Source organism: Thermochaetoides thermophila (genome assembly GCF_000221225.1).
Source record: "Thermochaetoides thermophila DSM 1495 unplaced genomic scaffold scf7180000011816, whole genome shotgun sequence".
Classification (NCBI taxonomy): domain Eukaryota; kingdom Fungi; phylum Ascomycota; class Sordariomycetes; order Sordariales; family Chaetomiaceae; genus Thermochaetoides; species Thermochaetoides thermophila.
In genome coordinates, this window is record NW_006383032.1 from 4,641,102 (window position 1) to 4,666,747 (window position 25,646).

Genomic DNA, 25,646 nt, shown 5'->3' on the forward strand with positions numbered 1-25,646 from the left:
TCAGAAGGCAGACGCGTATCAACGCGGTCAGCGGCAAATCCATTAAACGCATGCCCCGCTGCTTGATGGACCCAGAGACCAACCGATAAGCACACTCGACTGATACAGAGACCCACTGTGATTGCAGGCGTTGCTGGCTCAGGACACATATGGAACTGGACTTCCCACCAAGCGTTTTGGACCGATTTGAACACCCAAACATATCTCTTGAATGCTTTTCATATCACAATATTAGTAATTTAACGCTAGACGCTGGTCTCACTTTTCGGAGCTCCCCCTAGCCTATGTGGTCGCCGCCGTGTGTCGGGTACTTCGATAGCACACGGCTGTGGGGCTTTTAACCTGGAATGCCTGCCATGACTGGCGGGTAATTGATGAGTGAAATCCCGTCATAGCTCAGAGGATTTCCCACAGCTCTTAGAGATTGCATCCTTCCGTACACTTACTTACCCATACTGGTTATCCATATCATTTGAATAGCAATCATGACAACGCCTGTTACAAGATCTGACGTCGATGAGGAAGATGGCACACCCGCCTGCTGTGTCGCGCTCTCATCTCTCAACAAGCCCGTTGATGTGTCCACCATGAGACAGTAAGGATGAGACAAGCAAACCATCACCCAATCATTCCATGAACAACAAGACTCTAAAAAAAGTCTATAGAGAAGGTTTTCTCCAGAATGTCTTTTGTATGCCTCCATTTTTCGGGCCTTTGCTCTTTGATAATGAGCAGAGTGACTGCCGCGACCACTGCGCCAATGAGAGGAGTAAGATTTGTCCACCATTCTTGTTAACACGGCATTCGGTTCTAATAGTGTCCAGCTTTTCTCTCATACCTGCGCCTGTCAATCTACATGGCTATTGTAGCTGTGGCCATTGTGCTTTCATTCCACTTGCGCAAAACAGCCACTGAACTCGAGCTAAGAATGGCACAACCCCTCGGCGCCGTCTTCTGGGCATTGTCTGTCAGTTGCCTGGGCGTGGGCCTTGCTAACTACACAAGTATCGATTCCACAAACTTTGTTATTCCTGGTCACCATATGTTGAATGTTCCTATTGACAGTATGTGCTTCGTTAGAAACCGTCAACAAGTATAGTCATCGAGCGGCGCTTGTACAAAGCGGATGGAGGACACAGGTGGTAAGTATGGACTACTCAATAGACAACTCTTCGAGTCCGGCTTCATCAAGAGAAGTTTATGCTGATAGGTCATAGGTTATGGCTGCAATCGCACTATGCATTGTGGGAGCTTGCGTTACGCTTTTAGTGGTAAACAAACTGAATCAAGATGCAGAAGAATAGAAGACGACGTTCTTCCCTTCGCGTCACCGTTAGGAAGAAGTCGAATTTAACGAAAAGGTATCTCTCTTGATATCATCAGATAGGGAATAAAGTCTCAAACTCTTGCTGTAACAGTGTTGCAATAACCCCCTCCCTTCCAGGCAAAGAATATCCAGCATATAAACCGACGGGCATATGGGCACTGACAATACAGACAACATAACATGGCTTCGAAAGCTCATTCATCTTCCACACAGAATAGGTCCTGCAACGAAGAACTTGGGACGAGCTCCTCAGGATCCAGCCCCTCGCAGCCCCCAACAGCGCGTCTAAACTCGTTTGCATAGTCTGCTGCAGCTGTGTCCAAGACCTTAAGCTGCGTAGGTGTGCCGTCCCAAAACAGCAACGGCATGTCGCTGAATGGCAATAGATTCCCGCGGCCTGGTAGGGTCTCAAACAATGCACCTTGGTCTAAGCGGGGTTCGGAGTACTGCGGGGTTGTTTTGGCGAGCTCTTTCTCAAACTCCTCTGGAGCTCGATAAAATTCCTGATGAAATGTGGCGATCTTGGTTGCAGTTTTCGCACCTGGGTAAAGCATCCAATAGCCCCGAACACGGGAGAGGGTGAGTGCATGCTCCATCCATGCTGGGAAATTCTTGCTGACCATCTTTTGGGTGAAGAAAGCGGGTAGCTGCTGTCTGGATCGTTGAAGATTGAGTATTCTCGAAACCAATATATGAAGCTCCATCCATTTCTGTCCAGTAAACAGCGCGGCGTGGCTATTTGGCGCTTGCCACAGGAATGGAGTGTTATCATCGGCACTATGCGATGGATCGGATGTTTTTCGACGCGTTGGGGGCTTGAATAGACCTGAAGAACTCAATAATGTGGCCGGGATATCAAGACTAAAACCAAGAAGCCTGTTGTCCCATTGCTGAATAGTCGCAGGCCGTGAGTATAAGTAGTGTAGTGTAACATACTTGAGGTCTGGAATGGACTGTCAGCAGCGATAAAGGCAGACATGGAGCGGAAAGCCTTACAGTGAAAGAATAGAGGAGATACTTCAACTTGAGGGGACAGGACCAATACATGAGAGTACTTGGGATTAATGGGCCAAAATGACTCGAGAAAGCGCACAGTGCTCTCCTCCTCCGTTTGTCTGCCCCGGGAGATGCGACGCCTGATGATTAGCTGCTGTGGTTGGGATACACCGTTGGCACTCCTCGGGGGCCATTGAAATGTTGTCAAGAAGTTTGTGGTGACAGGGTCGATGTTGGCGGGCAAATCGATTGTTAGACGGGGAACCGGGCCTACGGAGTAATCCGCTTTAGACAAGGACTTCAGCAGGTGGACAAGGCTTCCCGTGGTTCCAGGTGAAACGTGTATCAAGATGTCAATGTTGACCTTGTTCCAGGCTACCAAATAGTTAAACTAGGGATCGACACAAAGCTTGATTAGGCTCATAACTTACCAGCTAGTGATGAACTGTCCAAATTTGCAATCCAAGAAAGCTTGGACAGAGAATCGGCTGGTAGTTCTATAACTGAAGTGCCCGAAATAGACGCCTCTCTCCTTATTTCCGCGAGAAGGTAGTCATTTTCTGCCCCCGAAGAATCAATGAAGATGGACTGAGGGTGCATGTAGTTGATAATGTGGTCTGACCAGGATATTAGCAGCTGGATGTCACAAACGACGGGACTTATAACTCACATAAGGCACTTCCGACACTCTTCTTCAAGCGCTCAATCGTGGATGTTGCTGGAAAGTCTGGACGCGCATCTGAATGAGAAACGGGATGATTAATTCTCTGAGGCCGAACGACTGCGATGTAGGATTACAAGGCTCACCATGGAAGATGATATGGCAGCCATCCCCAATGCCATTGACAGCACGAAGATCCTCGAGCGTGATATAACTTCCTCCCATTAGAGCAAAATGAACATAGTTCCTTCGCTCACTTCCCATCTTGCAAGCCAGAGGGAGAAGCAAACTTGCGCTCTGCAAGCTTGCTGCGGCAAACAAAACATTCTTATTGATCATCGACGTACCGTCGGTATCGTAAATGGCGTTCAGTGAGGAGGAGAGCTTTGGAAACACGATAGGTCCATCATAGCTTCTGGGTACATTTTGCTGATCTTCTAGAACTTTTGGATCCAGCGGTGGTGTGTTGGGCTTCAACGGCTGCCCTCCAGGCTTAAATTGTGGCATAGGCCCCGGCCTCGGGGGGTTCCTGTGTCTGGACTTTTCAGGGGGCAGAAAAACGGGATGGCGACGATCTCGAGGGCTTATATCAGTCGGTATGTTGTGAATGAAGAGGTAGATGAGAAGGCCAGTTCCGAGGAGGAGGATAATACGCTTAATCATTTTACGAGGCGCGATTCGGTTCACCGGACTCCAAATTATTTGTGTCGACATACCGGCTGCCGGTTTGCGATCGTCATCTTTCTTGCCAAAGTCATCTTGAGCTGTGAAAAGAGCAGTCATCTTGTGCCTCATTGCCGGCGACAGAAAAAAGCGGCGCTGGTTAGATTTCAAGGATATTGTGATGTTCTGAGGTTGATGGCTGCCAGTTTCACTGTTTCAAACCCTCAATTTCCAACGCCGCCTCAAATCCTGATGTCTCATCGGATTGGCGACGCTCGAGAGTCCTGGTCCACAAGCCTGGATACACTGCGTAGTAGGATACTGATACGAGCGCTATGGCAGCTGAAAGAACCGGCAAGTCCGCCACACTGCTTGAATGGATGGCTCAGGGCAGCAACATCACAAAATTGGGAGACAAGGCCCATGGGTTTCCGTTCCAACATAGGTGTGTACATCCAAATCGCAGGACAAGGTACGGCGATGGAGGCTTGGAATCCTGCGCAACCTGTAAGAAACGTGGCACTAGGCCCCTGTCTGTGTAACAAGGACCCACATTTGCCCCACCGTGCATCTGTGTGTGATGGAGCTGCTCTGCAGAGCTTCATGCCGGTGCGCGGGAATGGTGGGGCTCAGGCGGGGCCGATTTTCGATGTAAAACCATATTTTTTTTCTGAAAATACCAAGTTCACCTCAGCAACCGGAGGGATTGGCAGTGCAGGCCTCAACCCTCTTGCCGAAAAGTTACAATACTTGCTTCGACTTGCAGTGCAGAAGATCACATAATCAACAAGTTGATTGAATCATATGCTTCATTCATTACTGTCAGAGCAACATGGGGAAGACTCGCAGAAACAGAGTGCGCAACCGCACAGATCCCATCGCAAAGCCTGTGAAGCCGCCAACCGATCCTGAGCTTGCAAAACTTCGTGAGGATAAGATCCTGCCAGTGCTCAAGGATCTGAAAAGCCCTGATGCCAAATCAAGGACCACTGCTGCTGGCGCCATCGCAAATATTGTCCAGGATGCGAAATGCAGAAAGCTCCTTCTTCGGGAACAAGTGGTCCATATCGTCCTCACTGAAACCCTGACAGATAACAACATCGACAGCCGTGCTGCTGGCTGGGAAATCCTGAAGGTCCTCGCCCAAGAGGAAGAAGCTGACTTTTGTGTACATCTTTACCGCCTTGATGTGCTTACAGCCATTGAGCATGCAGCGAAGGCAGTAAGTAGCTTGGCCCTTGGGTTTTGATCCAGTAGCTGATGATGTACCTAGGTTCTTGAAACCCTTACAACCTCTGAGCCACCATTTTCAAAGCTATTGAAGGCACAGCAACGCCTGGTATGGGATATTACAGGCTCTCTTTTGGTCCTCATTGGATTGCTCGCGTTGGCGCGCGATGAAATCCACGAGGCCGTCGCTACCAAGCAAACTATTTTGCGGTTGCTCTTCCGACTTATATCGGCCGACATCGCGCCTCAAGACATTTATGAAGAGGCCATCTCATGTCTCACTACCTTGTCGGAGGATAATCTGAAAGTTGGCCAAGCCATAACTGATGACCAAGAGACGCATGTTTATGATGTGCTCCTCAAGCTTGCAACTGGGACGGACCCAAGGGCGGTTATGGCATGCGGTGTTCTCCATAACGTCTTTACATCACTCCAATGGATGGATCACAGCCCCGGTAAGGACGGAGCATGTGACGCCATTCTCATTCCGACCCTGACCCGGGCACTCGAACATGTTGTACCTGGGGGGGCAAAGTTTAATGGTGATGCGCGCTATGCAAATATCACCCTGCTAGCACTAGTGACTCTCGCCTCAATAGGCACAGATTTCCAGGAGACCCTCGTGAAGGGGAATCAAGGTAGCCGGGAATCACCAATATCTGCTGCAGATGAAGAATGGAACGGTTTCGATGATGCCGATGGCGATGCCATGGATGTCGACCAAAAGTCCTCTTCTGGAGAGGATCAAGAGGAGGATTACGAGGAAATCGATGTAAAGGAGGATGACGAGGATGATGACGATGACTCAATCACTTCGGAAATGCAAGCCGACATGGAACGTGTTGTCGGGGCAGATGGCACAGACGACGGTGACCTGGAGGATTTGCCGACACTTCGGGAGCTAATCCAGACGGCCGTACCACAACTAATTCGCCTGTCTAACCTTCCAATTGACAGTGATGAGAGCTTGACCATCCAATCTCACGCACTGTCTGCCCTCAACAACATTTCCTGGACCATCTCGTGCCTGGAATTTGCCAATGGAGAGAACGCCAATATCCACAACGCGTGGTACCCAACTGCCAAGAAGATCTGGCGCAAAACAATATTGCCCATTCTTGAAGCCGACAGCGCCGATTTGAAGCTCGCCACTCAGGTGACCAGTCTCGCGTGGGCTGTGGCCCGAGTGCTTCATGGCGAAACACCCACTGACGGCAACCCCCACCGCAAGTTTATCTCGTTGTATCATTCCTCCAAGCAGCAAGCTGGTGGGAACAGCAATAGCATCGAGGAGCCGGAAGACCCGTTTCAAGGTCTTGGTGTCAAATGCATCGGTGTGGTTGGATCACTGGCCCATGACCCAGCGCCGATTGAGGTGAATCGCGAAGTTGGCGTCTTCCTGGTGACTCTGCTCCGTCAAAGCAACAATGTACCGCCGGCAGAGATCGTAGAGGCATTGAACCAGCTGTTTGACATATACGGAGATGAAGAGTTGGCTTGTGACAAAGAGGTATTTTGGAAGGATGGATTCCTCAAGCATCTCGAGGAGTTCTTGCCGAAGATGCGAACATTGACGAAGGGGATCGACAAGAGGACGCAACCGGAGTTGAGAACGAGAGCAGATGAAGCGTTGTTGAACTTGGGCAGGTTTGTTCAGTATAAAAAGAAGCATGCCCCCAAATGAAGGAATGGGAAAGGTGGACGGTTGCCGGGGGGTTAAAGGGGGGTGCGGTTCTCACTAGGATACCAAACTATGTAAGGTCAATGATCAATGCTGGAGTACATTCGCTTTCTACCGAGGGATCTTCATACATTTGGCGGGTAGTTGTCCTTGCTGCGCTCAGTTTCGGAATGCGATCTAGATAATAAAAAAACCTTTCGGATTTGAAGTGTCAGGACCAAGCAACAAAAACTATGACCTCCATCTCGCCATTAACTCACAGAGCAGAGAGTTGAGTAAACTGAAGGAGTCTCTTCTGAACATGAACACCAGTTCTTGGAAACAAAACCATCAGGCAGAAAATTCAGCCGATGGGCTTCAGCTTCTTCTTTTTCTTCTTTTCCGAGCTCTCTGAGCTGCTGCCGCCGGCCTTGGACTTCTGAAACTGCCTCCAACTATTGATGCGCTGTTCGCGGGTGGCCTCCCACGCTTCCTCATGCTCGCGCTTACGGCGACGCGCCTCTGCTTCCTCCTCTTGACGACGCTGTTCGCGGCCTTGCTCCTGCATTTGCGCCTTCAACTGGCGACGCCGCCGTTGCTCGTTTTCGATCAAAACCCACTTCGTCTTCTCTGTCCACAGGCGCTCGAACTCCGGCGTCTTGAGTTCCGGGCTATCCACTGTCCACTTGTTCTCGCGAAGTACCAACATACGCGCGTCAGCGATTGCTTCGTCTAGCATCTTGCGATGTTTCTCATCCATGAGTTCCATCTGTGCCTTCTTGAGACGATCGAAGGCCTCTGGTGCTAGGGGGTTTCTAGTTTTGTCTGGGTGAATAAGAAGGGACTTCTTGCGGTAGGCGAGCTTGATATCGGACTCGGGCACGCCTGGCTTAAGACCCAAGACGGCGTAGCTGTTTTGCGCTGATTAGACATGGTCTTGCGACTCTGGGGGGGGGGGGAAACAGTAGCAGAGAAAACGGAGGAGCAGAGGACATACGCATCAAGTCGGAACGCCTTGAGAATCCGGTCGATCTCAGCATCCTGACAGTTTTGTTGTCAGTGAACAACGACTGGTCCCCTGACCCGCAAAGCATAGGCCACTACACACCTTCTCCCATTCCTTTGCCTCTTGTTCAATAAGCTCCAGTGCATCACGAGTGTCGACAGGCTCCTCTGTCTTGGTCTCTTGTTGCTTTGGCTGCTGTGCAGGCGGCGCTGGTATGGCTGCGTCCTGTGGAGTCACTGTGGGCTCCTTTGTCTCTTGAGTCGCCATTGTAGGGTACGTTTGCTATGGTATCGAGGGCTGAGTAGCTATGAAGTTCCGATTGCAATGATTATGCGCCGCCTAGTTCTGTAGTATGTCCCAGGTCACAGGTGGTTGTTTTGATCGAGGTGGATGGTATACCGGAAGTGTTGGCGAAAGTCCAAAATGGTTCGCGAGCGGCTCGCGTTCACAAGCAAGCGGCAGAGGACGGGCGATAAGCGCGCCAAGCATAGTGATTAGCGATAAGAGCCTGCCCCACTAAAAAATGACAGCCCGCCGGCCTCCCGTTGCGTCCGAAAATTTACAGCAACGAGACAAGCGCATATGCGACGCTCTGATGCTGCATTCGATTTGAGACAACTAGAAACGCTCATTCAGCGTTGGCCCCAATCATCAATCTCAGTATTAGGTCGAATTGCTCTGATATTCAAGAAAGTTGGCCGCCATCATGCCGAAACGGGCGGTATCTCCGGCTCCGTCCGAGAACGAGGTCGACATCGCAGGGTCTTTGTTTGCGAACGAACTCGACAGCGACTCTGATGCTCCCAAGGCGAATCCTGGTACTGCTACAGATCTCGACTTTGGAGACCTTCTCAACGCTACTCACGATGGCGGTTCTGATGACGACAGCGGCGACGAGGCCTTCATTGACCTGCACCAGCGGAGCTCCAACAGGAAATCCTCTAATCTGCAGGGCAAGACGGTCAAGAAGGGCGGCGGCTTTCAAGCCATGGGTCAGTGTTTTGTTTCTCTTTATTCGCATCACCTCGCGCGCATCGCTGACGCAACATGACATGTATAGGTCTCGATGCTAATCTCTTGCGAGCGATTGCCCGGAAGGGCTTCTCTGTCCCGACCCCCATCCAGCGCAAAACGATACCTCTGATCCTCGAGAGGCGCGATGTCGTCGGCATGGCTCGCACAGGTTCCGGCAAGACGGCCGCGTTCGTGATTCCCATGATCGAACGTCTCAAGGCTCACAGCGCCAGGTTTGGTGCCAGAGCTCTGGTCTTGTCGCCCTCCCGCGAACTGGCGTTGCAAACCCTAAAGGTTGTCAAAGAGCTCGGCAAGGGAACTGACCTGAAAACTGTCCTTCTTGTTGGTGGTGATAGTTTGGAAGAGCAGTTTGGCTTGATGGCGACAAACCCAGATATCATCATTGCGACTCCAGGTCGTTTTCTCCATCTCAAGGTCGAGATGTCCCTCGACCTTTCTTCTATCAAATATGTTGTCTTCGACGAGGCAGATCGTCTTTTTGAGATGGGCTTTGCTGCTCAACTAACTGAAATTTTGCATGCCCTACCTCCCTCTAGGCAAACTCTTCTGTTCTCGGCCACTCTACCTTCATCCCTGGTCGAATTCACCAGGGCTGGTTTGCAAGATCCGGTCCTTGTCAGACTGGATGCTGAGACCAAGGTGTCTCCCGATCTCGAAAGCGCTTTTTTCTCGGTCAAGAGCGGCGAGAAAGAGGGGGCTCTGCTCCACATCTTGTATGATATCATTAAGATGCCCCTAGGAGACCCTCCGCGGTCCGAAAACGATGAAGAACAGCCAAAGTCGAAGAAGCGCAAGCGTGGTTCTGATAAGCCGAACTTTAAAGAAAAGCCAACCGAACACTCAACCATTATTTTCACAGCTACGAAGCACCATGTTGAATATATTTCGAATCTCCTACGTCTGGCAGGCTTTTCGGTCTCGTACGTCTATGGCTCACTGGACCAGACTGCTCGGAAGATCCAGGTCGATAACTTTAGGCGAGGGAGGACTAATATCCTCGTCGTGACGGACGTTGCTGCACGTGGTATCGACATTCCCGTGCTTGCAAACGTTATCAATTATGACTTTCCACCTCAACCCAAGATTTTCGTCCATCGTGTTGGTCGTACGGCTCGTGCTGGGCAACGTGGTTGGGCCTATGCTCTTGTTAGGGAGTCTGACCTCCCCTACCTCCTAGATCTCCAGCTCTTCCTTGGAAGGAGGCTTGTCTTAGGGAGAGAGGAAAAAGATCCATCGTTTGCCCGCGACATCGTGGTCGGTTCCTTAAAGAGGGTCGAACTTGAGAATAACGTTGAATGGGTAAATAAGGTCCTCCATGAGAATGAAGATATCGGCGCACTCAAGCGAGTCACCGCTAAGGCTGAGAAGCTGTACATGAAGACTAGAAATCCAGCTTCGTCACAAAGTGCCAAGCGTGCACGTGAAGTTATTGTGTCCAAGGGTTGGGGCCAACTTCATGCTATCTTTGGAGAAGAAGCGGCCAATGAAGAGCAGGTCCGTGACAACCTCCTCTCCAAAATTACCGGTTACAAGCCACAAGAGACAATCTTTGAGATTGGTCCCAAGGGCAAGGTTTCGCAGAACAAGGCTGCGGAGGCTGTACGGAGCTTCAGACAAAGAATTGGACCACGCAAGCTTCCTAAGCAGGACGAGGATACTGAGATGGTCGATGCAGAAGCTCTTCCCGACCACGTAGGGAATGCTGAACGGAAGGGTCAAGAAGAAGAAGAGTCTGTGGATGAAGATGGCGCTACACAGGACAGTGTGCTTTGGAAGCACGATTCCAACTCTGACTCCAATTCTGAATCAGAACTGGAAGTCACAGTGACGAACAGTGCCAAGGCAAAGAAGGGTCAGACCTCCTTCGCAGACCCAGAAGTCTATATGTCGTACACACCACGAACGACTAGTCTAGCCGAAGAGCACGCCTATGGCGTCCACTCGGGCGGTGTCAGGAGCTCCAACTTCGTCGAGGCCGCCCGTGACGCAACAATGGACCTTACCAACGACGAGGGAGCCAAGGGCTTTGGCTTGCCGAGCCGACCTAAGTACCGCTGGGACAAGCGACACAGCAAGTATGTGTCGACGGCCAACGACGATGACGGGTCTAAGGGCGTCAAGATGATACGTGGAGAGAGCGGTGTCAAGATAGCAGCATCCTTCAAGAGCGGCCGCTTCGAAAAGTGGAGGCAGCAACACCGACTGGGACGGCTGCCGCAGGTGGGCGAGATGGAGAAGGCCAACCTGGTGCGCAACTTCTCACTGCCATCGGGCCCGCGCTTCAAGCACAAGCAGATGAAAGCGCCAAAGGAGGCGGACAAGTGGCGTGACGACTACGAGGTCCGCAAGAAGCGCGTGGCGGAAGCCAAAGAGAAGCGCATCGGCAAGTTCAAGGATGGGGAGGGCAACCGGCGCGAACTCAAGACGGAGAGTGACATTCGCAAGGCGAAGGAGCTCAAGGAAAGGAGAAAGGAGAAGAACGCGCGTCCGTCCAAAAAACCGAAGAAGAAATAATCTTTAGAGCGGTGTGTAGGAAACCTCTGGATAGCGGTGGGCCAGACATCAAAAGTGTTGGTTTTGCCTGCTGGTTGGCGTTCATACCTATCTAGGTATTGTCCCATAATTGGGTTAAAAATGTATAGAAGTCTTCAAAGCCCTTCAACCCTGCGGGTTAAGGGATCTTGGACTCCTGTAGTTATTCAGAGACAATGTGCCAGATGAATCAAACAGGTGATGGATGACCAGGTCAAATATATCGAGTGTAGTGTTGGACTTGCACCTTCCGGTGAAGGCAACAGGGAAGGGGGGGGGCTCCCACTAACTAAACGAGGACACAGCAGGGCGAATGGTACATAGTTTTGCAAGTATAATAATATCACCCAAGATGCCTGTTGGTCTTTCAGTTGTGTTCCCTAAACGTGAAGGCATGAAACGCAAGTTTATGTTTTGCTGCTTCTACTGATCATGGTGCAGGAGGTATACAACAGACGACCTAGTCAACAGATACTACCAGAGACCAAAACCATACCGACATCAACCAGTCATCACAAGACTCATTCAATCTTCATAAGCATTGCCATGGGCTGTATAATCATCGCCATATATCACGCAAAGATCGTCCATTCATCCATCATCCTCATATCGTACCCAAATCATCGTAGTCGTTATCGCTGTTGTCGTGAACATCCATAGTTTGCACCATGCTAGCAAATGATCGACAGACTGGTCGACCCCAAGTCCCACGCAAGAAACAACGCAAGAAGAGAGATTGGCGAATATGGAAAAAATAAGCGAAGGTGAGATAGATATTGAGAGACACCCTAAAAGAGGGACCAAGACAAAATGAAGAGAGCGGAATATACCCCTCAAACCACCGTGGCAGGCGGCTCAGCGTCTGGTGGCCCAGGCTCAACATAATTAACCCACTCATACACACGGTGCATTCCTCTTCCAGGGCCCGCCAGCCCAGCCAGAACGCTCGACCGTGGAGGCTCCATCTTGTGATGCTCTCTCAGTCGCCTCTTGAAATTAGGCGTACGGGGAGATACCACAGCAAGAGGATCCATAGTCGCAGTCGTCGGACCCGTCAACATGTCAGGAGCATGTGGGTGAGGAATGCTCGGCATCCCGGTGTGCGGCATACTGGCTGGGGCGTACCAGTCGGCGGGACCTGGATGCGATGGAAGGGCGCCATGCATGCCTGGGTGATACATGTCCTCTTCCATGGGGTGACGGAGCATCGCGGGCGGGTGAGGGACGCCATGCATAGCAGGAGGAGGCATGGAGACCATAGGCATGGCCGGGGCACCCGGGGCCGTTAGGGGGGGAGGATGTGGCGGGAACATGGCTGGACTAAGAGGGCCCAAAGGCCCGAGAGTGCCGAGGTGATGGCCAACCGGTCCGGCCGGGCTAGTAGGGATGGTAGCTGCGGCCGGGGCTGCCCTGGTTTCGGGGTTGAAGCGGTCAGCAAGGCGCCTCTCGAGTGACGATGCGCGAGGCCTTTCTAAGGAATGAGCACGGCGTCGGGGTTCCGAGGCAGTGTCTATCCTCTCAGGAGATGGGAACCTCGTGGGCAGTTGCTGCCATCCGTCGGGAGACGCCGCGCGAGACTCGACCGGATATGTGTGGCGCCTGTCGTGTGACCGAGCACGTCGTTCGCTAGAAAATCCCTGCCATTTCTCTGGCGATTGCCAGCAACGCCGCTCTGGAGTATAATGATTGGTAGTATATTCGCCATATCCCTCTGGAGACGCTTGACGCATCCTCCGACTACGTGGCGTAGTAGTTGGATAATCGAAGGCAGACGCCGCACGCTCAAGAGCAGGTCTTGATGGAGGCTCGAATGCCGATCGAGCAGGCGCTGGTACTTCCGGAACAGCCGGTTGTTGGGACGATGGAGCAACAACCGTCGCGGCACGGCGAAGACGATAGTCGTCGTCGAGAAAGGCGACGGGATAGCTTCGAGACTTTTCAGGACGACGACGACGACCACGCTGCTCTTCATACTCATAATCCTCGTCGCCAGCCCTATCGACGTGGCTCTCATGATGACCGAAAACATCGAAAGAATGCATCCTGCGCGCAAGGTGCTCATCACGCTGGCGGTCATGCATTCGGCGCCAGAAGACTTCGTCGTCGTAGCTTGTTGGCCGCACCCGAAGAGTAGGGCTTTGCATGGGAACAAAATCCGAACGGTAATCCCGAGTGGGAGAAGGCGCCCGCGACTCATACGCCGATGTGTAGTTGAATGGTTTGCGCCGGATATCCAGCTGACCTGGGACGACCTCTTCGCCAGCGTCCTCAAACAGTGGGCAGGAACATGTTTTCCATTTCTCGCCACAAATAACACAGAATTCGGCACCGCAACGGCTGTGTAATCATCCGTCAGTGTCTTTTGAAGTTCACCCATTATTTCAAGGGAAATGTCAGGAAGGCAATTACCAGACGATGTGGTCGTGGCCGTATGTCAGTTGGGCCAGTCCCTGACAACGATAGCAGCGTTGCCGTGCCTCTCGCCGCGCTTGTTCAAGCAACTGCGCAGTTTCTGGGTCTCTCGGGCACTCCGGCTGCTGATGCCATTTCCCACTGCAAGAGCCGCAGATCTTGATCTTGCAGCGGCTACATCTACCATGCTTACGTCCGCCCTCCCGTCGAATCTCTTCCGGTCTAATCCATTCACCGCAGTGGCGCGATGGGCAATATAGACGATACTTGGTGCAGTATCTGATGTACTTGCGATTCCATTCCCTCTTAAAATTGGCATCAAACATGTTTGCAACGTGCTTGAGAGGGATATGGTCACTAGTGCAGCATCGAGGAGGCATCCAATGTGGATCTGTCAATGACTGCATAAAGATATAGTGCAGGCAATTATGGCACATGCGGTGTAGGCACTTGAGCTTGACAGTTCTGCTCACAGGAGTGGCCTCATTGCCGCAGCTCACACACGTCGTCAGACTAAGGCCGAAGCCAGTGTCAGCGAGGAGAGAAAATGTATGAAACTATACACAGCGGAAGAGGGTACTGACCGGTCAAGCATCTTGTCATGCCGCGCGGGATGGACAGAGGAGGCCGCAGCGCCGCCAAAAAGAGTCGATCGTTTGGCTTCTGAACTCAGACTCTGGGATGATGCTGCATGGAGTCTCTTCTGTGAGGAGGACGGTCTAGACACATAGGCATCGGATTCATAATGCCTTTTTGAAGGCCTAGCAGAATAAGTCAGTCAACATGCTTGATGGACCACACTACAGGACCGGATGACAAAGAGACAACATACCTTCTAGACCTAGAGCGAGAACGAGTCTCGTCGACACTTGGTGGACTGGAAACGGTGATGTCTCTGGGCCGACGATACTCATCCAGATCCCGCCTGTTCTCTGGCGGACGAGACCTGGACCGATGTCTTGTAGACGGCGCGTACCTCGAAATAGCGTCGGCGTCATCTTCGTAGGCAGTCTCATCGGGGTCACGACCGCCCAGACGCTCCTTTAACGAGTTGTGCATGTTAGGCGGCGGGGGGGCACTTGGAACAGCAGGAAGCTGCTTGCGACGGAAGAGATGGATGCGGTCGTCTGAGTCGGAAGTGGCATCAGTAGCATCGTCGTCGGAATCGGACACAGGTGTCCTTGGAGAACGCCTGGACTCAGGGGTCGACCGGTAGCGGTGGACAGACCGGGGGCTGACGTCACGACGGGACACGGTCTGGCGACTCGCAGGACGAGATGGGAGTGTCTGGGCAACTTCGTCATCGTCTTCTGCCTCTTCAATAACTCCGACATAGGTCGGGTGGTGGTGACGAGACATGTTGGGTGCCGAATCCGAGGCGTTGGGCACCCGCGAGCTCGAGGAACGCTTAGCGGCCCGAGGAGATTTCAGTGGCGTTCTCGGGGGCGTGCTTGACGTATCCGAGTCAGAGGTAGTGCTCGTCGAACTGGCAGGCTCTCGGCGGCGTTGACGGACCCGACGACGTTTGAGCTTCGTCCTCGACGACGTCTTGATGTCCACGTCGTCGTCCTCGTCGGACGAGGAGGAAGTCGAAGAGGTGGGGGTCTCAACGACATCGACATCTATATCCGCAGGAACATGGCGCTTCGAACGACGCGAGGCACGAGATCGTGTCTCGCCAGGCTCGGGCCAATCATTCGCGACCTGGGATCTGGCTTTACTTGAGGGTCTCTTGCGTCGTGCGGTGCTGGGCCCGCCTTGCTCCCGGCCGACCTCAGCCATTCGTCCCGACGCCTGTGTCTGGAGTGAGGGGAAAGACGGAGGGAGCAGCGGCAGCAGCAGCAGCAGCAGTAACGACAAAGAACACCGGTAGCGACAGTGGCGGCGCCAGGTTTGATCACGACGGCAGTACGACTGTGCGGCAACGTCGAAAATCGCGGTCTCGAGGCCTAGGTATCCAACAATTTGGCCACTGCAAAAAGAGCAAGATCAGGTCTCAGGCGTCTGGGAAGTCTGGGATTGGGGCTTCGAGTGTCGTTGGCCAGATGGTTGAGCGTGGTTGGCCGGGCGAGGGCGGGTCTATGGTGCCCTAGCTGCGAGTCGCTGGGATTGGGCTCGCCGATGGTCCAAGGTGCATTGCCAGCGCACCACAATTCCGTCAAGACAGTTTGGCCGCCGGCACCGACACCCCTGGGCTCTTGCTCACTGCGCGGGGCCAAGTATGAAGCGGACGGCAGAATGTGTTGAATATCTGTGTCTCCAGTCTGAGAACGGCAGGGCCCGCGGTCGTTTGAGTGTTGAATGGAAGATAGGTATCTCGGGCGGGGTCACGACGTCGGCAATGTAATGGGGAAAGACAGAGATGAAAACTGCCTGAGGAGCAGTGGCCTGAGGGGATTAAGATGACGAAGGCTCAGAAAGAAGACCAGATGAGGGGCAGCAGACATGCGGCGGCGTCTTTAGCTCAGGACAACACGATAGGGCAGCCTCCCGACATCCTGGTAGGTTAGGGCTCGCTAAACGCATGTAGATGCAGGCGTCTACCGACCACACAGTAGCGCGCATTTCAATCATCACCGATCACTCATCACTGGGCGACGTGGTGAACTCCGCACGCTCGACCAAATCTGGGTTGCATGCGTAGAACTGTGGTGAGTGGTCTGTGGATTGCAGAAGCTCGCGAGCTGCGTGCCGGCCGCTCTTCCCAGGTTGTGCAGTTGCCAGGTTCCAATGGCCAACAAGGGCGCTTTTGTGATGCAGCAAGTCGCAGTCTTGTCCCACCCGCACCTCGCTCCCGAGGAGAAACTAACCAAACGGGATGGAGCCTGGACGAGGGCAATGCAAGAAACTGTCGATACCTACAGTACGTAGTATAAGTGCCCAGGTTGCTGCGGATTTCCAGCAAAGATGGGGCTTTCCTAATCGATCTTGACTTTGACGAGGACATGGTCGAGATCAAGTGTGCAAACCAGAATCATGGAAGCCATAGTAAGCCATGCCACCCTATCACGAACAACCAAAAATCAGATGGCGGGTGGTTCGTCGGAACGCCATTTCTGTGTCACGTGATCATAGATCTCAAAGTTGTGGGAATCCACCCGCAGGGTTCGAGCCCCGCACCATCCGGCTAGCGCGGGGTGTACCAAGTGGCCCCGCACAGAGGGCAACAACAGCGCAAGCCAAGCGCTGGCAAGCAGCGGACATATTGAAGACTACTGGTCTCCTCCTCACGGCAGAACATAGACAGAAGATGTCTGGACCTCAGGTACAACATAGAATTCATGACTCTATACAACCGAATTTTCCAGAATGCAATGCGACTGCAATGAAATGATGCACATCGGGCTAAGAGATTACACCGGCTGCACTCGACTGCATGTGAATGTACCGGGAGATGCTGTTGGTGTCGCTGCTGCTCTCCGCGCTTCTCCGCATCCCGCAACCTCAGCACCGTGAGGACCTACCTGAGGTAGCTGCAGCTCCGATGCAGTCTGCTCCCACATGGGCACGTCCGATGCCGACTACCCCGTATGGTGAACCCTGCTCGACGTCCGGCATCCAGGTTCGATCCAACAGCTTCGGCCCCGCATAGTTCGGGTATTCCCTCGTCCCGCCCAGGTGATATACCCCAGCCCGTCGCTTGCCCCAGTTACCGGAGCCGATTGGGCAATAATTGCCCTCCGGCCCCGTGGCCTAACCCTACATAGCTGTCAATTGGATGTACGTCAACAACTACAAACCAATGTAGCTATTAAGTCTAGGGATTGCTCTAGTTATCCGTACTTTAACTCTCCCTATACGTTCTAGAGTCGGTCGTTCCCAGCTTCATCGAAAACTAGACTCAGCTAGTTCCTGCATAGTCTCCCAGATATCATGAAGGCTCGGCAAGGACTTGCTGTTGTGGAACATCAGCCCTGACTGTCATATGTACTTGAGTGCTCCATCACAACAAGCTCTGAATTGGGACTGTCGTGTCGTGCCTAATGTGATACAGGACCGAAATGCGATGGTCTGAACTCCACTTCGCTCTTCTCTGCCTTTTCTCGGTGTGACACACACACACACACACACACACACACAGCACAGCACAGCTAATGTTGATCTCGTTTGTCCAGACCTCTCTCGTGACTTCTGGAGCGACATCCAAACAGCTAATCAAGGCTCTTCGTGTACAGTGGTGCTATGTATCGGCATCAACAAAACGGCGGATACAAAAGGAATCATGAGGGCCACGAAACAGCAGCAAGAAGGCCAACCTCGTGTTCCAGTGCCGGATATATTTCCTTCACTGGGAAAGTCTAGCACGGTAGTTGACCTACCGGCCCGTGTTAGATCACGGCTATCGGATCACGGTTATCTCCAAGACCGGGTCCTAGTTGGGAGTCTGCGGACCAACGGTTGTGCCCTGGCATATGCTAGAGGGTTATAAAGTAACATCGACACCCGTTTCCAACTCCCGAGCAACCCCTGTCCGCCATTCCTCTCAAGCCTGTCTGAGCCCATTGGGGTAACATTCAGGACCCCCGGCCAAGCATTGTATGATGCTTACCTATTCTCGGCTGCCTCCATGAAAGTGTAGCAGTAAACACCACGAACAGCATGAGGATGCTGGGCATGTGGTAGCGCTCGGCTCAATGGAGGATGACGGTCTTTTTTAACGCTATCAGTGTAGTTCTGACTGATATGTGCGACATTGCTTATGGTAAAGAGGGATTCGATTCTTGTTACGGAAAGTTACCATTGAGATATAATTCAGTAGATGGAACCAAGGTCCCAAGTATTCCGAACTTACTTGAAGCAACTTTATCGTCGTTTAGCTCTTGAATCATGTTGTTTTTCGTGATCTATCTTGATGTGCACGAACTAGTCACTGGGGTATTCAGTGGATTAAGGGTGTTCTCCATTTTCTAACCTAAGGAACTACGGACAACTATCCCGTGAGGATAATAAAACGCTTGATTCAAGACTCGGTTACACCTAATGATTCACAACCACTCTAGCGGATCCTAAAAGCGTTAAACCCTGCAATAAACCAACGTGCCCATGTACCTGAAAAGCGACCATGCAATGATGCATATGACGTTGCGACCCATGAGCCATAAGCTCCCGATCTGTTCCTTTTTTTCCGAAGTGGCTCTCACCTTTCTCTGCAGCAGGTTCTCCGTAGGCCCCGGGAATGCGGACCCGGGCTATGAGATCGTGCGCGAGTGGGGAAAGTACTTGTCAGGGAAATGAGATGAGAAAAAAGCGATTGGAAGGTCTAAGATGAGTGAGTACATGTATAAAAAGATGATGGCAGGTAGAAAGGCCGGCAAGGAGGTATGTAGACAGAACGGTGAAACGGCGGCGTTTGTCTTATATGCTTGACTGAATGCAGTCTCATTGTTTTTTACTCTTCTCCATCATGACTGAAAGCAGTTTGTATCGTCTCAAAGGGATGGAAGTGTGTCAGATGGATTTTCTAAACCAAAGTTGCGTAGACAAGGCAATGATCCATCCCTCTTCTCAGCCGCGGTGTGAAACGGATTTCTGCATACAGTGGGATGCAAGTAAGCCTTCACAATAAAAAGTGTACCCAAGAACAGTTCGGAGCAGACATAGAGAAGAGCATGATGGGTAAAAGGTATCTTCTATGCATAATTCATATGCTGTCACAAGTCCAATCCTATATACGTGTGTTTCATGCTGTAAACTCCCCCCATGGGATATATCCACCGCCCAAATACAATAACACCGAGACAGAAGAGAACAGGAAGAGAAACCTCGGAAGCATTCCCATCCGGGAGAGCATACACCCATCGAAACAGGTATTCCATCCCAACGCCAACACGGTGTTGTACCTGCCCTCCCTAATTTACCGCGCCCTCCAAAATTCCTTTCATGATGGTTAGTGAGGGGAAAATACAAAACAGAACAAAAAAAATAATGCGCCAGTTGGGCCAGCGAAGAAGAAGAATAAAAAAAGGTGCAAAGAATATGAACGCACACCGATCGGGTGACACCCAGGGCGGGGCGCATGAAGAATCCAAACGCGGGGAGCGGGGGAATGGCCAACTAAGGGGCGGAATTTCGGACCGCCACACCCGTTATCCAAGGTCATCCGCAGCCTTGCTGCAAACAAATCGGGCCAATTCGATTGCCTGTGGGAGTGGAACGCAGAGTGTGTCAGCCCAGAGCGACCCTGCAGGCTACCCACTCTAGGCGTAGCTAATTTTCCTTGGTTCGGCCAAATCAGATGGGAACACCATCATTCTCTGCGCCCGACTTCGCAAAAAGGAGCAGCTACCGCGCGAGAGTGAGATGCGATTATCGATCTAGATTATTGGGTCGTCATCGTCTCTGTAACGAAGAAAAAAATTGGTACACTGCTTCTGGCGAAACGTACAGTACCGAATTATTTTCGTAACGACGTCGTGAAGCTTCATGAGCCATGGGGTCCAGCGGGTTTCAGAATGCTAGAATCGACAGCGTCTGGCAATGCAGAAACCACTGTGGCTCGCAGCGAATGTTCTGGGTAGAGATAGGGATCAGCCGCGGTTTGCATATCGGTTTTTCTTCTCATGTGTCGTGCTGATCCGAGGGATTGTTTCGGCTGGGTATTGGTGGCTGTTCGCGAACGTGCATTGGCTACATGCACCCGCAATAGGCGAATTGCAGGTCGCAGAGTTATTTGCTACCCAGAAAAGAAACCGTTCTTTCCAGAAGACCGGAAGCGGTGTCGAAGACATAGGGCTAGGTGAGAGCAAAAGAGGGCAGGGAGAGGTCGCAATTGTGATGAAGCAGATGCATGTTCGCGTTGGTCATCATTGTTGAGTGTGCAAGGGCTGAGCGGGTCAACCGCTGAGGAATGCCCGACGCCTGACCTCAGCTTCCTTGATGATCTCGGCCGCCAAGCTGAGGCTGGGTGAAAGAACAGCGTAGCGTTCGATCTCCATGACCACATCGTTGATGATCTGGTCAATAGCCTCACGGTGAGGGACAAGACTCCAAAGAATAGTGGACAGCGACGGTGACATCGTGGCTCCCATAACCAGCAGAGTCTGAGAGACGATTGAGAGCGCGCCTTGCCAGAGGTACGGCATGTGTCCGGCGTGACTACGGAGAAATGATTAGATTGCGAAGGGAATACAAAGCAATGAGCCTGACCAATTGGAAAGGAGAGGAAGGGGAAAAAAGGGGGGGCCATGGGAGGTGAGCGAAGAGACTTACTGAGCTGTGATGTGCTCCAATTGCCGAATGCATGCTTCAAGACACTTAGTGCAATTGTCCCGAACCGTGGGATCCAGTATGGCCTGTTCGTTATCCAAAACAGCGAGAATGTAAGGCCGGTAGATTATGGTCCTACAGGCGAAGAAGCGCAAGCGTAACACCGTTTGCACGGGATCCGGGAGCATGGTTCTTGTAAATGGGAACTGGAGCGGCGCCGGCAAGCTCTCGTACCACTGTGTCAGCTGGAAATCAAGCTCCGCAACGACCGGTTCCAGACTGGTCGTCGATGCCATCGAATCCTTCGAGTAGATAAGCTGGCTGACACGATTCAACAGTCGCCGTAGCGCAATTTCAGCCAAAAAATACCATAAATCGTCCCGTCCGACAGCCTCGTTCTCGTCACCTTCAAAGCCGCAAGGTAGCCCAACATTTTCCTCGAACTGAGCGACGTTCGAGTGAGGCAAGTCGAGTTCGGCCAGAAGGTCGCTTTCGAAGAGAAGTGCATTCCAAAAGATTCTCTCGATCAGCTCCTTTTGGTCAGGTGGGACACGATTTGGAGTCATGAGAAGAAGCTGTAGCTTCATGCTTGTAGTGCAGAGAAGATTCCAGGCCTCGAGAGGTCTGACCAAATAGAAGAGGTAAGCAGCAGCCAGCAAGTGACATTGTGCCGCGAGCACGCTGTTAGACGTCATCATGCCGGGCAGCAACGACCATGCAGCCGTAAAGTATTGGAGCCCTGGTGGATCTTCATGCGGAACAATTCTTGATATACTCCCACGTAAGCTGGCCTGGCCGAGCGCAAGGACTAACAGCACGATACAGCTCTCGGGCCCTTCTCTGAAACCGTTTGACAATGCACTCCGATAGTGGCTGCGCCAGGTGTAAGGGTTCACGCAGGCGTACCATACGTTGACTCGGTCGAAGTAAGCTTCGATGTAGGCTTGGGTATTGGAAAGGTCGACGCAGGGTGTCTTTGCTAGAGAATGAAGCGGCTCGCGGGCCATTTCCAGCTGAAGGAGAATCTGCGGGTCATACGGCCGAGACACCAAGTCCCGAATCAGCGGCCATTGAAGAAGGTGAAGAGCAGCGTTCGTGTGTACTTTCGGCATGGTTGAGAGGCTGTTGGATGTCGCAGACCAGGTCCCAAAGCCGCCATTGGGGATGATAGAGACGAAATTAGTTGGGTTCTGCATCATCATGTTTTCTCCGCTCAAGGCTGTGCCATTGCTCATGTTTGGCGAATCGTGCGATAGACCGATGCCGTTGTGCTGCTGGTTTACCAGGGTCATCTGCAAAAGATGTTCAATTCGGTTCAGCCTCTCTAAGATGAGCTTGTCACCCGCATCCAGCTTGATGCCCGGCTCTCGATAGATGCATTCTGCACCCAGTTCGGTGCATAGTTTACACTTCGGTTTCGTCCCATCGCACCGAGACTTTCTCGAGCGGCATACTTCACACTGCCAAAGAGTCAGCCTCCAAGACCCCCATAAGCTACCGCTTCAACGTACCGCAATAGTTGCTCTCCTCCGGGGATAGTCGACTCCGGTATCGGGGTTTCTCCTCTTGAGGGGATTTACACTCTCTTCAGAAGGCGGTTTTGCGACAATACCGTTCGAAGAACTGTCTGGTCTCGTATCGGTTGTTGCAGTGGCAGTCGTAGCAGTGGCAGGTGTGGCAGTGGCTGCTTGCGACATATTCCGAGTCTTTTGCGCCGAGCCGAGGATACCTTCACGGGTGAAACTCGGAGTCCGAGCGGCGGACTTCAAGGATGAGGTTGGAGACTTCAAAGACGTTGCGCCATTGGCGGCGGCCGCAGCAATCCCGGGAGCCGGGATCTCAACAGTGAAGTCGCGGTTTGGAATTTGATACTGCCTGACGACCGGGGGCGCGCCATGGGCGCCAGGAGCCGAGGCGGCGGCGACAGCAGTCGTCATGGAACTGGCCGTTGCTGAATGCGGAGAGTCGCCGTTGGACGAGGGGGCCATGATGGGCGGTGCGAAAGAATGGCTTGGTCGAGCTGCGACGACACCGCGAAGTGCGCAGCGCAGCGGCCGGGTGCTTCACAGACTAGAGAAGCGTGAATGCGAGACCGCCGATCCGCCAGTAGTAAACGTATAAGCGCGGGCGGGCTGCTGCTAGCTTCAAGTAGGATATTCAAACACCGCAAACTCCGTGAACACTGGGACGCGTGGCGCGCTCTTGAATTCGCATTATCGGGGAGCCACGGACAGGATAGTCTCTGATCCGGTGCCAGATTCCTGGTAGACGGACGGGCTCTGCGTTGGGCTGGCTGGACTGGGAGAGGGCGTCAGAGTTGGCCGGATAACACAGAGCAGTGTGCGGATTAAGTGGCAGTACTGGGCGCTGGTGTGAGTAGCAGTGGTAGGGAGAGGTGGGAAGCGACTCCGGGCCTTTGGGAGCGAAGGTTCATATTAAGATATCTTACCACTTTGCCGAGAAGCACGCTGTGGTGTGCGGGCGGGGACAGGACCGGGGAAGTGTGTAGGATCGGTTCTGGGCAGTGGCGCTGAAGAACCCCCCCCCCAAGAAGAGGCACCTTTAATCACAGCAAAGCAAGGCCAGACAGGGCTAGCGTCTGTCTGTGTCGAGGGGCCCAGACAGAGCAAAGGGCACGGTGTGTGTCGGACGCCCTGACGAGGGCAAATGGCGGCGGCAGTGGTGACAGGGGAGCCCGGGAAGCTTGCTTCGGTAGACCTAGTATAGTGTAGTGTAAGTCCAAGTCCACCGTTGACGGTTGAACCGTCGCTGTCACTGCGGAGGAACCTGAACTCCAGGATGCTATGGTTCAAGTTCTACTTGTAGCGAACCCTACCCTCTACTAGGCTACCTGCCCAGGCCGTTAGGTATAGAGCGTGGGTGAAGAAGGCCAGGCAAGAAGTGCGTAGCCTGGAGATATGCAATACTCCGCGATCTCCAGTCAGCGAAATGGCTGCCACGGCAATGGAGGTGTTCTAGGACGACCACCCAGTTCTCAATCCTGGGCTGATGTCTCTCTCTCTCTCTATGTGTGTGTGTGTGTGTGCTTCTTTCGACTTCCTTGAAGCTCTTGTTTTGTTGGTACGTAGGTGTGTAGGCAAGCAGGTCGCTGGCCGCCAGCTGCTTGCGCGGCTGGAGCCACTCAAAAATCAGCCATAAAACGGACGGAACGGTGGGGCGTCAGGGTTCCATGCGCTAGTCCCAAAAGGGAGTTGACTGCCCACCAAGACCGACCACGACCAGCAGGCCAATCCGCCAAAGTCCTGCTCGGCCACATCCCCTGTTGAGGGTTGCATGCAAGGTGGCAGCGAACCAAGAGCAGACACTCCTTGTGGGCGCCTGTGGGGTGGTTCAAATGTCGCTTTTCTGCTCGAACAACCTGCACAGGCCTGGGCTGGCCCAGTTCGGTGGTGGTTGACGCTGTGCTAGCGTGCGAAAGCGGATATGGGCCTCCAGGCTCTTCTCCACCTCCCTCCAGCATGGCCACTGTGACCGGCATTGGATGCTCCTCGCAGCAGTGTTACGGGAAAGCAGCCTCCATCGCATGCTTCTCACTCCTTCTCACTTTTGGCTCGCTGTATAAGGTAACGTGCGGTCCATAGAGGCCGCAGGTCGGTTGTCGCCGGGCTCGCATTTCGCCTGCTCCTCTATAGCATTTCATTTCACGAGAACATGGAGCAGCGTCAAACACCGGCGTGGAAACGGTCATTGCCCAGCCAGTAGCGAGCGCTGTTTGCGGACCGCTGTGTTACTTGGGTCGCTGGAGTTCTGGGCACACCGGGGACCTTGAAGGTGGGTCCGATGCGGAGGAGAGCAAAAAATGAAGGGGAGCTGGACAACATGCGAATCAAAAAAACGCGGGGGTGGGGTCTCCAACTCCAGCCGTTTTGCGCAACCTTGAAACCCCCCCCCTCTCGCAGTTCGCACTTACACAGCGGAACCTTTCAAGTTCGAGAACGCTGACCCCCTCACATTCCTGCAACCCGTAATCTGCAAGCAAGCCGAATGTACCCACAGCGCTTTCGTTACTCCCGAGCTCTCCAACAATAGGCTTGTTAACGACTCACTTACAGGAGCTGCAATCGCCTGCTAGGCATCTTCACGCATCGCTGAATTCTTTCTATCGTTCATGTTATTTTGACCGTTGTTCACGGCCCACATATCTCCCCAGCCTGTATCTTCATGGCCAGTTCTGTCATGTTGGAACGGGTGTCTACTACTTCCTGCCAGATAAATCTTGATGATCTACCTAAAGGGCTTATGGAGACCTACCTGACTCGTTTCTTTACAGAAGCGCACAGACGTTCCACAGTTCGAGACGTTCGGCGCAGTGCTTGTGGCTTCTGGACGTACTGTAGGTACCACAGCGTGATCGGGGTGCAAGAGATCGACTGGTGCAGCTGTTGGTCAGCTAGGTAAGGTTCACCCAAAGCTGTCATTAAGCTCCTCTGTAGTCGTAACATGAGACGAGGCACGGAGCGCTCGCCGGAGAGGGTTTAGTTTTAGGCAGGTATCTTTAGCTTTAACGCTGGATTTAACGAATGCCCGATTTCTTGGCTTCTTGACTCGACTATAGTCATCATCGTATCGTCCAGAGCCCAGTTGCTGACCCGGATGAAGGGAACATCCAGTCTGGAATTTCTGGAGATACATGGGCAACTCGAAGCCGCTGTTTGCTTCACTCACGTATACCTCTCTACCTGGATATGCCCGCCTCTAGCTCCTCAGCTAATGGCACCTCTAACAGAATTTTCCATACACTATATAGCCCATCAAGCAGTGCAGATGGACAAACACATAAGGTTGGCTTGAAAATGCGCCTGCTTGGTCGTACTGATCCATGCCTGCAACACCCAGGCTGCTGTCAGACAAAGGAATATCATCATCTGCTCGTACGGTCAAGATGCGCTGCCTGCTG

General features: G+C 52.6%; 6 protein-coding genes across 6 annotated transcripts; 2 read left to right on the forward strand and 4 right to left on the reverse strand.

Moving 5' to 3' along the window:
• Positions 1 to 1,521: 1,521 nt before the first annotated feature.
• CTHT_0033450 (uncharacterized protein) lies at positions 1,522 to 3,767 on the reverse strand (the record flags this gene model as incomplete). The annotated part of the gene is made up of 5 exons (XM_006693720.1): positions 1,522 to 1,981; positions 2,383 to 2,698; positions 2,755 to 2,940; positions 2,994 to 3,062; positions 3,131 to 3,767. 5 exons carry the CDS (start codon positions 3,765 to 3,767, stop codon positions 1,522 to 1,524), a joined length of 1,668 nt encoding a protein of 555 aa, XP_006693783.1.
• A 712-nt stretch (positions 3,768 to 4,479) lies between these two features.
• On the forward strand, positions 4,480 to 6,561 carry CTHT_0033460 (uncharacterized protein; the record flags this gene model as incomplete). Its single annotated transcript, XM_006693721.1, has 2 exons — positions 4,480 to 4,869; positions 4,921 to 6,561. The coding sequence occupies 2 exons, from the start codon at positions 4,480 to 4,482 to the stop codon at positions 6,559 to 6,561; spliced, it is 2,031 nt and encodes a 676-aa protein (XP_006693784.1).
• Positions 6,562 to 6,901: 340 nt separating this feature from the next.
• On the reverse strand, positions 6,902 to 7,810 carry CTHT_0033470 (uncharacterized protein; the record flags this gene model as incomplete). Its single annotated transcript, XM_006693722.1, has 3 exons — positions 6,902 to 7,448; positions 7,535 to 7,578; positions 7,646 to 7,810. 3 exons carry the CDS (start codon positions 7,808 to 7,810, stop codon positions 6,902 to 6,904), a joined length of 756 nt encoding a protein of 251 aa, XP_006693785.1.
• Positions 7,811 to 8,249: 439 nt separating this feature from the next.
• Positions 8,250 to 11,092, forward strand: CTHT_0033480 (uncharacterized protein; the record flags this gene model as incomplete). Its single annotated transcript, XM_006693723.1, has 2 exons — positions 8,250 to 8,535; positions 8,604 to 11,092. The coding sequence occupies 2 exons, from the start codon at positions 8,250 to 8,252 to the stop codon at positions 11,090 to 11,092; spliced, it is 2,775 nt and encodes a 924-aa protein (XP_006693786.1).
• An 851-nt stretch (positions 11,093 to 11,943) lies between these two features.
• On the reverse strand, positions 11,944 to 15,304 carry CTHT_0033490 (uncharacterized protein; the record flags this gene model as incomplete). Its single annotated transcript, XM_006693724.1, has 4 exons — positions 11,944 to 13,377; positions 13,996 to 14,035; positions 14,107 to 14,283; positions 14,355 to 15,304. 4 exons carry the CDS (start codon positions 15,302 to 15,304, stop codon positions 11,944 to 11,946), a joined length of 2,601 nt encoding a protein of 866 aa, XP_006693787.1.
• Positions 15,305 to 20,355: 5,051 nt separating this feature from the next.
• CTHT_0033500 (uncharacterized protein) lies at positions 20,356 to 22,716 on the reverse strand (the record flags this gene model as incomplete). The annotated part of the gene is made up of 3 exons (XM_006693725.1): positions 20,356 to 20,617; positions 20,732 to 22,020; positions 22,240 to 22,716. The coding sequence occupies 3 exons, from the start codon at positions 22,714 to 22,716 to the stop codon at positions 20,356 to 20,358; spliced, it is 2,028 nt and encodes a 675-aa protein (XP_006693788.1).
• Positions 22,717 to 25,646: the final 2,930 nt, after the last annotated feature.